This window comes from Carica papaya, chromosome 9, assembly GCF_054855325.1.
Source record: "Carica papaya isolate Zhongbai chromosome 9, ASM5485532v1, whole genome shotgun sequence".
Classification (NCBI taxonomy): domain Eukaryota; kingdom Viridiplantae; phylum Streptophyta; class Magnoliopsida; order Brassicales; family Caricaceae; genus Carica; species Carica papaya.
In genome coordinates, this window is record NC_142317.1 from 8,928,240 (window position 1) to 8,943,499 (window position 15,260).

The window sequence follows — 15,260 nt, forward strand, 5'->3', positions numbered from 1 at the left end:
TATGACTTACAACTAGAGGTTTGGCCTTCCCCTCTTCGAGCCCAACGCATGATTGCCAACTTTAAAAGGATGTTTGAGATGAAATGGAGCAAAACGATTGTAAATCAAGAGAGCTTCCTATCCTAGAGGATCATGAAGGTGATCGATGAACTGAAGAAGCAAATCAAGGACAATCGCGATAAGAATATCACCCATATCATGTTCCAAAGTCCTATTGGGAAGCTGATCCACCAAATCAACCTCATTGATCTCAACTATCTAGGTTAGATCATTGAACAACACCTCAAAGAAATCCAACAAAGGATGGAAACACTTAGTAAATCGCCTCAACCTTAGGGGGCCACAGACAAAAGAGTGATGAAGGGTCTTAGGGAGACATTCGCTCAAATCAAGGAGGATTTTATGATGCTGAAGTTGTAGTAGCTGCAGACATGGTTCATTGATGGGATAAACCCATAAACACAATAGTAGCCTCATGTAGAGTTTGCTAATAGGGAACAAGTGGAGATGATGGTGCCATTCACTGATTAGAACAACCATAATAATGGACTAGTCCAGTGGGTTTAATTACCCTTAGGAATCGAGTATTATGATATTAAATTCTGAATTTTTTGGATTGTTGTTGGAGATGTACTTTAAATAATCAATTATATTCCACTACAGATATGTTGTCAGTTAATATTATGGTATTGATACACTGAGTATCAACACTATATAAGTATTTACCTTACGAAGTTGGAAACTTTATGGGAAGAATTAAATAATTTTATACCCATGTGTCCATGCGATAAATGTACTTATAGGGATTTGATTGATTTTAATTCTTATTTACTATTAGAGTATTTAATAGGCTTTTTAATGGGTTTGAATATCCAGCCAAATAAGAACACAATTCTTACTGTTAATAATAATTAGTTGTTTGAGAAAAAACTCCAACAATAAAATATTTAGATTTTATAATAAGTAGAAAATTTGAACAAAAATGAGTTTATTAAGAGAAATTTGTTGCCAATACAAGTATTGAAAAATGTTGCAAGTTGATAGCCGCTACTAATTAACAAAAAGAATAGGGAGTCAATTTGGAGAATTTATAGGAGAAACCCTTAAGGGAGAGAGACTGATTTGAGAGGAATAAGAAAAGAGATTTCGAGAGCTTTTAAGGGAAAATCAGAAGGAAATCATTTTTAGGGAAGAAAATAAGGAGGAGGAATTTGTGAGATCTGTGAACAAGAATGAGAACTTAAGGGAAATGAGGTAAAGAATTGCAGAAATAGAGACAAAGAGAATTTGGGGGAGATTACGGCATATGTAGGGTTTTTATAACTTAAAACTCGTCTAAATTGGGCTCATGTGACACATCAATTAATACCATTAACAATCAAAGAGTGGAATATATATTTTTTAAAAGTATTAAGAACTAAAATAAAAAAAAGAACCAATTTGAATATTTCAAAATAGTACAGTATCCAAATTAATATCCTGGTCAAAATTTAAACATCACGATTTTTTAGACACTATATCTAAGAAATCTTAAATGAATGAAGTCTATCTCAAAAATAAAATTACAAAATATTATAATTTTTTAACCAACTTTTTTTGAAGAAGAATTAAACTAAACAATTTTAATACTAATAGAATTATAAAATAATACTATATTGATTCAAGTAGAAAATTAAATACTAATTTAATGTGTAGAAACTTCATTACTAATAAATTTTTAATAAAAAATTAAAAAAATAAAATAAAAAATAGTGGCCCCTCTATCCTCTTCTTAAACCTTATTATTAGAAATTGTTTCTAGTAACCCGAACCTCACTTTCTTCTCTTATCTAACCCACTTCCTCTCTCTCTCTCTCTCTCTCTCTCTATCTCCCTGCCAGCTTCACATTGTATAATTATCTCTAGATCTTTTTTTAATTATATGTTTTTACTTTTTTATTACATTAAAAAATTAAAAATTAATTTTTTATAATTTTTTTTTAGAAAATCAATATTCATTACTACTTCAGAAAATAATACATCAAATTCGGGGGTTGAGTCCTCCCATACATGAAAGCACAGAAAGGAACTGGCCAACCACGCAACTCTATGGGCCTCCTTATTACTTTTCCGACTAACCTAATTGACAGAGATATTTTGCGTAAGGCGTAGTAGTGTTTTACAATCCTCCATAAGAAAGCCAAATTCTGACCCATCTTCCACACTAGATTTTAGCATTGTCACCACTTTCAGGGCGTCCATCTTAAGAATACCTAGCCCTTAAATGTTATGGGCGATATGTAGTAAGATGGCTCTGCATGCTAGTAGCTCTACTAAATAACGTGAGTGGCATCTTTGTGACCACCTAAATAAGGTCACCAACATCTTTCCTGATGAATCGTGGATTACTGCTTCGAATCCAACTTCAAATAAAGTGTCATAAACATTGCATTTCTAGAGCCCATATGCTGGAGCTCACAACCACACATGGCTAGGCGGGTTTTGGTGAGATTACATCAGTTCACAGCCACGTATCACCTTAGCTTGTCGCCACTCCTAAAGATACTTCCTCATCAGGAAAAAAGATGTTTTGTCCGCGAAAGCTCTCCATGTTCAGAGTAATTCATTTTGTTCTTGCCATAAATGCCACAAGAATCCAAATATCTCAGCCACTTCTTGCTTCAGGTGGTTCATTACAAAATTTTCCAACCATTGCAAGAGTCTGCCCACTCGAGCATTTTGTACCCTAATACCCAATATCCTTGAGTATCTCTCGATCTTGTCGCACTCAAAGAAAAGGTGTTGAACTAATTCCTCCTCACATCTTTGGCATGAGTTCGTAATGGTAAGTCCCTTCTCCCTTAACCTTGCTTTAACTGGCAGGATGTTGTTGTTCATCAGTCTCCACACAAAATTCTTAATTTTTAGTGGGACATTTACTTTCCAGAGGTGTGTCCACCTGTTAGGTCCTGTCCCTGCCTGGTTCATAGTAAATCCCCTAAGATATTGATATGTCGTCTTAACTCTACAGGAACCATTTTTCGATTAGGCCCAGTTGCATTTATCCTCTCTGCGATTCAGGCTCAATGGTATGCTCAGGATGAGGTTTGTTTCTTCCTCTCTGACTAAGCCCCATATCAAATAAGTGTTCTAGCTCATCATATTCTCATCCATGAGGTCACTTACTAAAATATCCTCAAAACCTTCGATACACGCATTGTGAATGTAGAAATCCCTCTCTCGCAGCAACCACGAGTCCTTTCAAACTTATACATTATAACATCCTAGATACTTAAAGAGTAAAAAAAAGCTAACTAACAAGTAGTTATGAGTGTTAATAATAAGTTTATCATTGAAACAAAAAATATAAATTCCCTATAAAGTGCTCTAAATTTAATATTTACATCAAGCCATAAATAGGTAAACCTAGGTATCAAAATATAAAATACAATTCTTACAAAATAACTACATCAGAGTGTGGATTAAACTATTGCACTCGAATTATATCCTAAAGATTTACTAAGGATCCTTAAACGAGTTCAGACAAGCTTCAAAGGGTAACTCGGGGAGCAGTTCCTCAACTTCCACATCATTTAAGGGACCGTAGAAGGGGGTGAGTTCAATGAAACTCAATAAATGAAACAATATTTAAACCATACTGCTAAGATTTAAAACGTAATTAACCTAAATAGAATTTCCATATAAACCTCTTACCTCCGATGATTGTCATAGGATGAACATATTTAAGTATTTAGAAAAATCCTTTTGTCTTTCTAAAAAAATCTAGTGAACATATTATAAACCCAAGCAGAGCGGGCAAATAGCCAATGTTATAAGCAGGTGTATTAAGTCACATCAGGCGTATTTAACAGGAACCAAATAAAGAAAATATTCAATAGTCTCAGAATAAGCAAAAGAACCATCATACAAAATCATCCTAATACCAACTAAGTATATGGCCGTATTTTATTGAAGTCTTTTACCGACCTTCACGCGAAGCCATTTAAAACATATATATACTGAGAGTAGAATGATCTCCAACTACCACTGTGAATGATAATCAATTTCTATTTCATATCGGTAAAAATTAATGACCACAACCGTACGTTGCTATTGTGGCCCTATAGACCATCACAAATCCACTCTCATAAGAGGAAATGCCAATTCCATTTCTATATCCATTTTAGATATAATCTAATTACCTCGGTAGTACGTCACCATTATGGCTCTTACATATGTAATTGTGAATCCACTCTCGTTAGAGGGAACACCATCATTCATAGGGAATAGTTCACTAATCCTTTCAGATAATAGAGTAGAGAGAGACACAAATCCCTTATAGAAAACAATCAAACATATTTTTATTCTTTTCACTTGTTTATTCAATATCCATATCAATCATACGTTCCGAACTTGGTGGGGTTCAATGACAGATCTGGCTCAAGGCCCACATTCATGATCACATAGCTGGAACCTGGTGGGGGTCTATTAACATATCCGATACATGGCTCATATTACCCAGACTTGCCCATTGGGATATTTATCAGAGCCGGGGTTCCTAGAATAACTTTCTTTGCCATTACGAAAGGTAATGTGAAGGTTCAATCCTACATGCGTTTTAGAATCATATTTTGTAACCCTCATGCATATCAGCTCACATTTCATATTCAAATAAATCGAATAGCAATAAACATAACAATTCATGCATCAAGTCAAGCAATATCCCAATATACTTTATCTAGAAAGTGCACCTAGAACTATAAGAGAAAATACTAAAAAAGCTCTTAGCGAAACTGAGTCGAATAAGTCTTTATGAAAGAAAAAAAGACCACTAGTATTCGTTGGTCAGGCTCCTTAAACTCATACTTTTTCTCCTTCTTTCTTGCTTCTTTCTCTTTCTAACCTTCACTCTTTTCTCTCTCTAGAAACTTCAATAATGTGAGAATGAAAATGGTAGAAAAGAGAGAAGAAGTGGATGTATGTGCAAATGAGGAGAAGAAGAGGGGCTTTAAATAGATTTTGGAGGGCTACGGATGCTTGCCACATGGTAAAAATTCGACTGTACATGTGGTGAGTGGTTGAGGGGAGAATGGTCGACAGTGGGACCCATACGACATGGGGCTACATGCTCGGATGGGATGTGACAGTGGGTTATCACGCCCTCGTGCAACTGCCAGCATGCCATGTTGCGTGTTGCGCGCGCACAGGCATGTTGTGTTGCGCTGTGTGTGCATTGGTGTGGTTGACACGTGGGTTTCCTGTGTTAGGTAACCACGCGCAGCGTCGCGGTCGCTTCTGTAGGCTTTTGGGGATTTTCCTTTTTTTTTCAATTTTTCTTCTTTCTTTCTTTTTCTTCTATTTTTCCTAATTTTCTTGAAAATACTAAAGTGATTATTAAAACAAATTCAATTCAAATAAAATAATAATTTTAAAATAGAATATGATAAAATTTAAAATGCAAAAAAGTTAATAATTAAAATACTGAGAAATTAAATTCTGATTAAAATAAAGTTTAACCATACATTAAAGTACATAGATTCGAGTTAAGGCATGGAATACGCCATGTCTGAGCATATAAGAGAGTTAGGGCATGGAATAACATGAGAAGAGTCAGGGAGATATCTCTTGAGCATGGAAACATAGAAAATATCATGCAATGCGCCATATTCTAGGGGCAATGCAAGACGATACGCAGCGGGGCCTATGCACTTCATGATCTCGAAAGGTCTGACAAAGTGAGTATTCAGCTTTCCTCTCTTTTCGAATTGTGTTTGTGATTTGAAAGAAAATACCTTCAGGAAAACATAATCATCAATGGTGTATTCTAAAGGTTTTCTTCAAATGTCGGTGTAGCTATTCTATTGACTTTAAGTAGTGATGAGGTGCCACTAAATGACAACAACCTTGTCAACAATTCTCTTGTCATACTCCACTATGGGGTGACACTTGTTCCCAACCTCAGTCCAACTAGTTGGGGCTCGAAAAAACCTACCATAAAGAGCTTCAAATAGAGTCGTACCAATACTGGAGTCATAACAGTTGTTGTAGACAAACTCGCAGAGGGGGAGATGCTGGTCCCAACTGCCACCAAAATCTAATACACAGATATATAACATGTCCTTTAGCGTCTGAATGACTCACTCAGATTGCCCATCAGTTTGGGAATGACAAGTAGTACTGAGGTACAGGCTGGAGCCAAGAGCTTCTTGGCAACTATTCAAAAAATGGGAGGTGAAATAAGGATCTTTGTCTGAAACCACAGAAGTAGGAACACCATAAAGACGGACAATCTCCTTAACAAATAGTTGGGCTAGCTTACTACTTGAGTCAGTGGTATTGGTTACAAGAAAGTGGGCAGACTTGATTAACCAGTCTATAATGTCCCAAAAGGTATCTCAGTTTATACAGGTCCTTTGTAAATTTGCGACGAAATCTATGGTCACGTGCTCCCATTTCCATATAGAGATGGGGATATTTTATAAAAGACCACTAAGTCTTTTATGTTTGGCCTTGACTCTCTAGCACGTAGGAAACTGGAAGACATACTTGATGATGTCCATTTTTATACTAGGCAACCAATACTGGTGCATCAGATCACGATACATTTGGATACAATCATGGTGGATGGATAATTTGGATGTGCCTGCATCGTTTATAACATTTGATTAAAACTTAGGGCTACTAGGTACCAAAATCCAGTTGTAGAATCAACATACCCCTCGTTGATCATCTTAAAATCACCCTCACCGTATCCATCAAGGATAAATTAGTTCATGTGCTCCATAATTTTTGAATCCATTAGTCGGGCCTCCCAAAGCCTAATGTGGAGAATAGGCTGGATTCGAATATGGGCAAGGTAGGTACCGTTATCGTGGAAACTCAACCAGAGTCCTTTGATTGTCTCGAGCATTCTCTAGTTAGAAACAATCAACTGTTTTAAAATGACCTTTTCTTTTTGAATAAGGGCATTATCGACTATAATACCCCTATTAGGCTGGCACAGAATCGTGCAGTTGTGATCCCTCAAGAGATCAATCCAACACTTCTGTCTCATGCTTGACTCCTCCTAGGAAAACAAACACTTTAGACGCTCATGATTAGTATGGATCTTAAAAGTTTGTCCGTACAGAGAGCAGTACCATATCTTTAAAGCAAAGACAATGATGGCAAGCTCGAGGTTGTGTATGGGGTAGTCACGCTTATACGGCTTTAGCTGCCTAAAATCATAAGCCACTACCTGACCTTTTCGCATGAGCACACATCCCATACTAGTATGAGATGCATCACAAAAAACCTAAAAGCGTTCAGTATCGTTGCAGAAAACCAACACTAGAGCAATGGCGAGTTGATGCCTGAGCTCGATAAGATTTTCATCACACTTGGGGTCCAAATTAAAATAGAATCCTTCTTGACAAGATTCGCCAAAGGAGCAGCAATACAGGAAAAGTCTCTGATGAATCACTGATAATATCCCATTTATTTCAAGAATTGGCATATTTCCTCAGTATTTATAGGTTGGTTCTAACCAATAACATCATTAACCATGGTTGGGTTAATGGAAATTCTCTTGCCAAAAATCATATGGCCAAGGAAGGATTCGACTAGAAGAGACTCTCACTTACCATGGCGTAGAGACGGTGTTGATAAAAAATCTCCAACACATGAGTGAAGTGGTCAACAAGGTCTTGAGAGTCCTTCGAATACATCAAGATGTCATCAAGGTGGATAATGATGTTCTGATTCAGAACAGGCCTAAAAATCTAGTTCATGAGGCCCATGAAAATCATTAGGGCATTTGTCAGACCGAAGGGCATAACCTGAAATTCAAAGTGGCCACACTGACAACAAAACACCATTTTCAGTATATCTTTGACTCTGACTCGCACATGATGATATCCAAACTTGAGATTAATCTTAGAGGAAACTGATGCGCTATGAAGCTGATCAAATAGATCATTAATGTAGGGTAATGAGTACTTGTTCTTGATAGTGGCCTGGTTGAGCTCTTTGTAGTCGAAGCAAATATAGAGGGTTGCATCTTTCTCCTTCACAAACTACACTAAAGCACCCCAAGGAGAGGAGCTAAGACAGATGAACTTCTTCTCACGTAGCAGTATCAGTTGGTGATGCAACTTTGGGAGTTCCACTCGATCCATTTATTGCGTGAGAATATTGATGGGCTGTGTGCTCGGAACTAGGTCAATAGTGAACTCGTTCTCTTTCTTGGGTGGCAGACCTGGTAGTTCTCTTGGAAAGACATGTAGAAAGTCACAAACAATAGGGATCGTATGAATTAATGGTTCAGGATTCATCCTCCTTGTTATATAGTCTTAAAATGTTTTCAAGAAACATTAATTTACAAAACAAGGTTTTATTTTGATCGTTAAGAGTGTTTTTATTTGGGCAAGTATAAAGTTACACTTTTGTTATCACAGTCAATAATCACTTGAGAGTTATCTAACCAATCCATCCCTAAGATTATATTGAATCCTAAGAAGTCTAAAAGTATAAGATCTACAGTTGACTCCCTACCTCAAATACTCACTTAGCAAATTTTATATACATGTGCTTCTAAACGTACTTTAGAGGTGTTTTTACTTCTAACACTTGCCCTAAGGGATATGGTTTAATTCATAAATTCTCCTAAGGGTTATGGTTTAATTCATAAATTCTTCATAAATTCATAAGACACAAAAGAATGAGTGGCATCAGTATCAATCAAGGCATGGATGGTAGAATTATGAATAGAAAGTGTACCCTGGATGATGGCTAGGGTAGCTCTCACACCAGGCTCATCAAGATGAAAGACTGTTTGTGTGATAGGCCTCACAACATCACAGGGCTTTTGAGGGCAATCCCTCACAAAGTGTTGAGTGCTGCTATACTTATAACATGCATTGTTCAAGCGATGACAGCATCAGTCACCATGGTTTCTCCCACAATGTCTACATGACTAGGTAGGCAGAAAGGGTTTACTAGAAGGTGGCGGTAAAGCAGAAGTAGGTTCAACATGGGGCCCCTTCTCAATATGGCCAGGGCTAGGGTAAAAAATTTTCTCTTCTGTTGTTGCTGGGCACGGATGTGGGTAATGCACTGATGTCAAGCCAAATTGAGATCCTCAATCAGTTGGGCATGCTCAAAGGGCTCAACATAAGAGCTAGGCTTCGGAATGGCAACACAGTCAAAAATGTCAGCCCTTAGACCCTTCAAAAGTTTCGAGCCTTTCGACTCTCAGTGGCCATTAACATAAGGGCAAATAGGACAACTGGGCAAAACGAATAGCATACTAGTTGACAAAGATATTTTCCTAATAGAGGTCTAGGAATTTCTCATCCTTCTTCTCTTGAACATAAGCTGGGTATAAGTTATCTAGAAAAACATCCATAAAAATATCTCAGGTGGTGGGTGTCAACAAAATATCCTTCTTGAGCCGCCACCAATGCTCAGTTTCACTTGTAAACATAAAAATAACTAAAGGAACCTTCTGTTCCTTGGTCAGGTACATGATAGGGAAAAATTATTCTATCTATATAATCTAGGTTTCTATAGCTAAAGGATCATGTCTACCATCAAAGAAAAAAGATTTTAGTCTCCAAAACTCATAGATGTTCTAGGAAATGGATATGTCTATTGAATGAAAGTCGGGAGCAAGGGGTAGTTGGCGCTGGTTTTGACCTATAGCAACGATCAGTCCCTAAGTGGCTCGGAATAGCTCGATAAACTCAGCCCAGGTTGGAGCATCTTGGACCTTAGGTCTTTCTATAAAAGGTCTACCTTGAGTAATTTAATTCCTACAAAAAAAAGACAACAAATGGATGACTATAAATAAAATGTTATTTCTCATTCTAAAAATTTCATTAAAGCTGTTCTTAATCTAAACAATAAACCTACGTGTAAAGAATTTTCCTAGGATCCTGCTATAATACCAATTGTAACATCCCAAATGCTTAAAAAGTAAAAAGGAGCCAACTAAAAGTAGTTACAAGTACTAATAATAAGTTTATCATCAAACCAAAAAATAGAAATTCCTTACAAAGTGTTCTAGGTTCAATATTTACATCAAGTCATAAAATTAACAAACCTAAGTGTCAAAATACAAAATAAAGTTCTTATAAAATAACTACATCATAGTGCTAATTAAACTTTTGCACTCGAATTATGTCCTAAAGATTTACTAAAGATCCGTGAATAGGTCCAGACAAGCTTCAAAGGGCAACTCAGGGAGCAGTTCCTCAACTTCTACATCATTTAGGGGGAAGGGGCATGGAAGGGAGTGAGTTCCATAAAACTCAATAAGAGAAATAGTATTTAAACCACACATCTAACATTTAAAAAAAAATTGGCCTGAACAACATTTCCATATTAATCTCTTACCTCAGAGGACTGTCATAGGATGAATATATTTAAGTATTTAGAAAACCCATTTTGCATTTCTTTAGAAAATCTAGTGAACAAATTATAAAACCAAGTAGAGATGGAAAATAATAAATGTTATAAGCATGTTTATTAAGTCACATTAAGCATATCAGAACATATAAGATATTTAATAGGAACCAAATAAATAGAATATTTAATAGTCTCATAATAAGCTGAAGAGCCATCATATAAAATCATCTTAGAATACCAAGTATCATGACCATGTTTTATTTAAGTTTTTTACCAATCTTCGCGCGAAACCATTCAAAACATATATCTGTTGAGGGCGGAACAATCCCCGACTACCACTATGAATGACAATCAATTTTTATTTCATATAGGTATAAACTAATGACCACGGTCGTACGTCGTCACTGTGGCCCTATATACCATCGCGAATCCACCCTCATAAGAGGGAATGCCAATTCTGTTTCTATATCCATTTCGGATATAATCTAATTACCATAGCAGTACTTCGCCACTGTGGCTCCTACAGGTGCAATCATGAATCCACTCTCATCAAAGGGAATGCCATCATTCATAGGGAGTAGTTCACCAATCCTTTCAGATAATAGAGTAAAGAGAAAAAGAAAGCCCTCAGAGATAACAGTCAAACAAATTTTTATTCTTTTCACTTGTTTATTCAGTATCCATATCAATTATACGCTTCGAACCAGGTGGGGTTTAATAACATATCTAGCCCAAGGCCCATATTCATGATCACATATCCAGAACCCGATAGGGGTCCATTAATGTATCTGACACATGGCCTATATTACCTAGACTTGACCATTGGGATATTCCTCAGAGTCGACGTTCCTATAATAACCCTTTTTGTCATTATCAAAGGTAAGGTAAAGGGCAAATCCCACATGTGTTTCAGAGTCATAGTTTATAACCCTCATGCATATCAACTCACATTTCATATTCAAATAAACTGAGAATCAACAAAGATAGCAATTCATGCATCAAGTCAAGCAATATCCAAATATATTTATCTAAAAAGTGCAGTAAAAAATATAAGAGAAAATTTAAAGAATCTCTTACTGAAACCAAGTTGAATTAGTCTTTAAGAAAGAAAAAGAAGGACCATTAGTATTCCTTGGTCAAGCTCCCTAAACTCCTATTTTTTCTCCTTCTTTCTTGCTTATTTCACTCTCTAACCTTCACTCTTTTCTCTCTCTAAAAAGTCTAATAATGCGAGAAGAAAAATGGTGGAAAAGAAAGAAAAAGTAGACATGTGTGCAAATGATGAAAAGAAAGGGAGCTTTAAATAGATTTTAGAGGGCTATGAATGTTCACCATGTGGCATAAATTTGACAGTACATGTGGCGAGTGGTTGAGGGGAGAATGGCTAGTGGTAAGACCTGCATGGCATGGGATACCATGCTTGGATGGGACATAACAGTAGGTTATCACGTCTGCGTGCGACTGTCAGCTCGCAACTGCATGCACAAAGCAACAATGTTGCGGGTTGTGCGCACGCAGGCATGTCTTGTCACGTTGTGCGCGCGCACTGGTGCGGCTGACACGTGGGTTTCCCCATGTGAGGTGACTACGCGCAGTCCCACGGTCACTTCCGTGGGCTTTTGGGGATTTTCCCCATTTTTTCGATTTTTCTTCTATTTTTCCTAATTTTCTTGACAATACTAAAATAATTATTAAAATAAATAAAATTCAAATAAAATACTAATTTTTTAAACATAATATGATAAAATTTAAATTGCGGAAAAGTTAATCATTAAAATACCAAAAAATTAACTTTCAATTAAAATAAAGTTTAACCATACATTAAAGTGCAAAGGTTCGGGGTGTTACATATATGCTAACCAATACCTATAATCCATTTCCAGCATGCCAGCAGCACATAGCCCCCTCCATGTGAAATTGAGGTTGAATCCCAACTCAGCAGTTAACATATCCTCTTGAGGGAAATATCTAGCTTTGTAAGTTCGTAAAATCAGGGTGTTTAGATTGCTAAAGATCCACCAGCACTATTTGCCAAACAGGGCGAAGTTAAATTCCTACAGGTGATGGAAACCCATCCCTCCCTCAGCTTTAGTCTTACACATCGACTTCCACGATAACCAAGGAAAATTCCTTTGTCTATTCGATTTTACACCCACCAAAAGTTGTTCATCATGTGCTGAAGCTCTTCACATAGAAGTATTAATATGTGAATGACCTCCATGCAGAACATCAGTAGGGCTTGCACTACCGATTTAAGTTGATATCATGTCATCAAACACATGATATATAACATAGATGAACCCAATCGAGATGTGACATCTGTATAACTTAGGTTTTTGTAGTGCCTTCATTAGCACTTTTAGCATTAGATATTAAAATAAAAATTATTTAAAAGTATAGGGATTAGAATATAAAAAAAAAATATAGAAACTAATTTAAATATTTTAAAATAGTATATGAACCAAATTAATAATTTGGCTAAAAACTAAACATCATGATTTCTTACATATCCTATCTAAGAAATCTTAAATAAATGATGTCTATCTCAAAAATGAAATTACAAAAATTATAATGTCTTCTAACTTTTTTGAAGAAGAATTAGACTAGAAATGTTACAACTAATATAATAATAAAATTATACTATACTGATACAAGTAGAAAATTTAATACTAATTAAATAAATTACTTCCTTTTTTTTGTTTATCTTGAATTCATTTGGTTAATAGTTGGATGGTCTCTTTGAAATATTTATATATACACACATATATACACATACTGTGTAAATAATTAGTAATTCTTTTGTTACATTGTGTAGAATAAGTTTGAAGTTCCTTCAGCCAGATGGTGAGCTTAGGTAGACTGGGCGGTCCTGTTCATGAGACTTGGCTGATTGTTCGGCTCCATCACGTACATCAATAGTGGGATTTTATGCTTTTCTATCTGGCTTAGTTAACAATATTTTTGCTGCTTCTCCGACTGAGCGTGATATAAATATTAAATTTCTTAAATATTTAAAAATACGCGAACGTTATTTTTTCCTTAATATTTTCTTTTGGTACTTTCGAAATATGTGAACGTTATCTATACTCACATTGCCTTTATGTAGTCTCCAAGAGGCAAGACCCAGCAAATTTTATTTTTTAAATATTTTTTCTTAACCTAATATAAATTAGATAAAATATTTAACTTAAGCGTACATGCCATTTTCTCCCCACGTTAAATTTAAAATTGAAACCGGAACCAAATGTTCACTTATTCCTTAACCAAATGCGTACTTTTCAATCCGAATTAAATGGAAGCTGAAGACAAGAAATCTTTTATTACCGCATGCGATTTCTTAGCTTTGCTGGGTTCCATCACCTCCACTCCATGATAATCTCCCACGCTAAAATGGCCAACTGCTTCAACACCTCTTTCCTTCATTATCTTCACCAACTCAATCTGTCTGTCGATAAGAGGGTCCCCATCGCATCCCGTCACCAGCACCCTCCACCCCAGCTTCTTCACATTCTCTAACCCCGTTGATGCTCTTGGATTGCTATACTCATGATCACGGTCAACGCCAACGGGCAACGACAGATCCCACATCAAATCGCAAACGATCGGCGGCAACCTCGGGTCGTTCATCAATCTAAGCTCTGATCCTGTTCTCTCCACCCCACCGAAGAATGGTTGCTGCAATATCAGCCCTCTGATTTTTATAGGACTGACATCATCGACCGCGTCGGCAGCTCGTAGTCCTACTTGGTACGCTATGTTACCACCTGCACTAATACCCATAATGAAACACTTGGAAAAATCCGCATACCTCTTTAACCAATCATCTTCGATTGTTTTGATACAGTGCAGAGATTCCATGGCGTCATCGTAGGCTGCCGGGAGGCGGTGTTCCGGCGCCAGACGGTACTCGACGGATGCAACGATTAAATGGAGATCAGTGGCCAGGTTGGCACAGAAATCATCGAAGATGGAATGCTCTGCGCTGCAGAGGACAAAACCTCCGCCGTGGAAGTAGACAATAAGAGGGAGTTTGTTGTCGGAGGAGAAGGAAGTCAGGGCGGTGGTGGGGAGGTAAAGACGGAACCAGGTGTTGTTTGAAGGGCTGATGGGAATATCCTTGGTTAGAACAGGGGCGGTGTGGGTAAAATCCGGTGCGGAAGGGATCTTTGGGAAGGAGTTGAAGTTGCGGGTGATGGTACCATCTGGGTTTGGGATGATCTGGAGGTACTGGTATGGGTCAACGATGGGAGGGGATGGATGAGTTTGATCTGACATCTTGATGAAGCACTGGTTTCTGCAAGGAGCCTGAGCTTGTTTTTAAAGGTAGAAGAAATTAAAATTGGGCAATTTTCAAAATGCCACAACGAAAATTAGGCTTTTATTTTAAAGAAGATAACACTCATGAAAGGATGCTTGACTGGCAAGTTCAACCGGCCAACGAGACGTTGATGGTATTTAAAGGCCCATTAGGTTAGAAAATATCTAGAAGCAGTTGCCCAAAAATGCTGTGCTTCTGCAGTTCTCATTTGTTTAATACACGTGACTAAATACCCATTAATTTTTATTTTTATTTTTATTTTTTTGCGTTAATATAAATGTATTTCTTCAAATACTTGATTTTTTAGGATTTTAAATTATAATAAAAATTGTCTAGTCTTTGTTAAAATTAGAGTTTAAGTTTTTAGGTTCTAAATGGAAATTATGTAAGTATAATATTTCCTTTTGATTATGAGTATTAGGTTCTAAATGGATTAAAAATTTACTGATTCGGTTTAAAACTTATTTAATATACAAAATATTATTTTCTCTATTATTATCTCTTTTGTAACTATAATTTTAATAATTTGTTTGACTAACTAATATTTACCTGCATTGTTAATATATTTCTTCATTTA

General features: G+C 36.5%; 2 protein-coding genes across 2 annotated transcripts; both read right to left on the reverse strand.

Moving 5' to 3' along the window:
* Positions 1-5,522: 5,522 nt before the first annotated feature.
* Positions 5,523-8,239, reverse strand: LOC148239787 (uncharacterized). Its single transcript, XM_088212054.1, has 7 exons — positions 8,216-8,239; positions 7,860-8,033; positions 7,602-7,739; positions 7,060-7,273; positions 6,158-6,352; positions 5,883-6,073; positions 5,523-5,771 (listed from the first exon to the last, which is right to left on the reverse strand). The coding sequence occupies exons 1-7, from the start codon at positions 8,237-8,239 to the stop codon at positions 5,523-5,525; spliced, it is 1,185 nt and encodes a 394-aa protein (XP_088068180.1).
* A 5,257-nt stretch (positions 8,240-13,496) lies between these two features.
* Positions 13,497-14,932, reverse strand: CXE20 (carboxyesterase 20). The gene has a single exon (XM_022053281.2). It carries the CDS (start codon positions 14,638-14,640, stop codon positions 13,654-13,656), a length of 987 nt encoding a protein of 328 aa, XP_021908973.1. The 5' UTR covers positions 14,641-14,932; the 3' UTR covers positions 13,497-13,653.
* Between the last annotated feature and the right edge of the window lie 328 nt (positions 14,933-15,260).

Coding starts and splice junctions, on each gene's coding strand:
- CXE20 (XM_022053281.2), bottom strand. CDS start 14,640: ATGTCAGATCAAACTCATCCATCCCCTCCCATCGTTGACCCATACCAG.
- LOC148239787 (XM_088212054.1), bottom strand. CDS start 8,239: ATGTCTTTCCAAGAGAACTACCAG. Junction 8,034..8,215: donor CTTTCCAAGAGAACTACCAG/GTCTGCCACCCA, acceptor GCTTTAGTGTAG/TTTGTGAAGGAGAAAGATGC. Junction 5,772..5,882: donor ACAAGAGAATTGTTGACAAG/GTTGTTGTCATT, acceptor GTTTTCCTGAAG/GTATTTTCTTTCAAATCACA.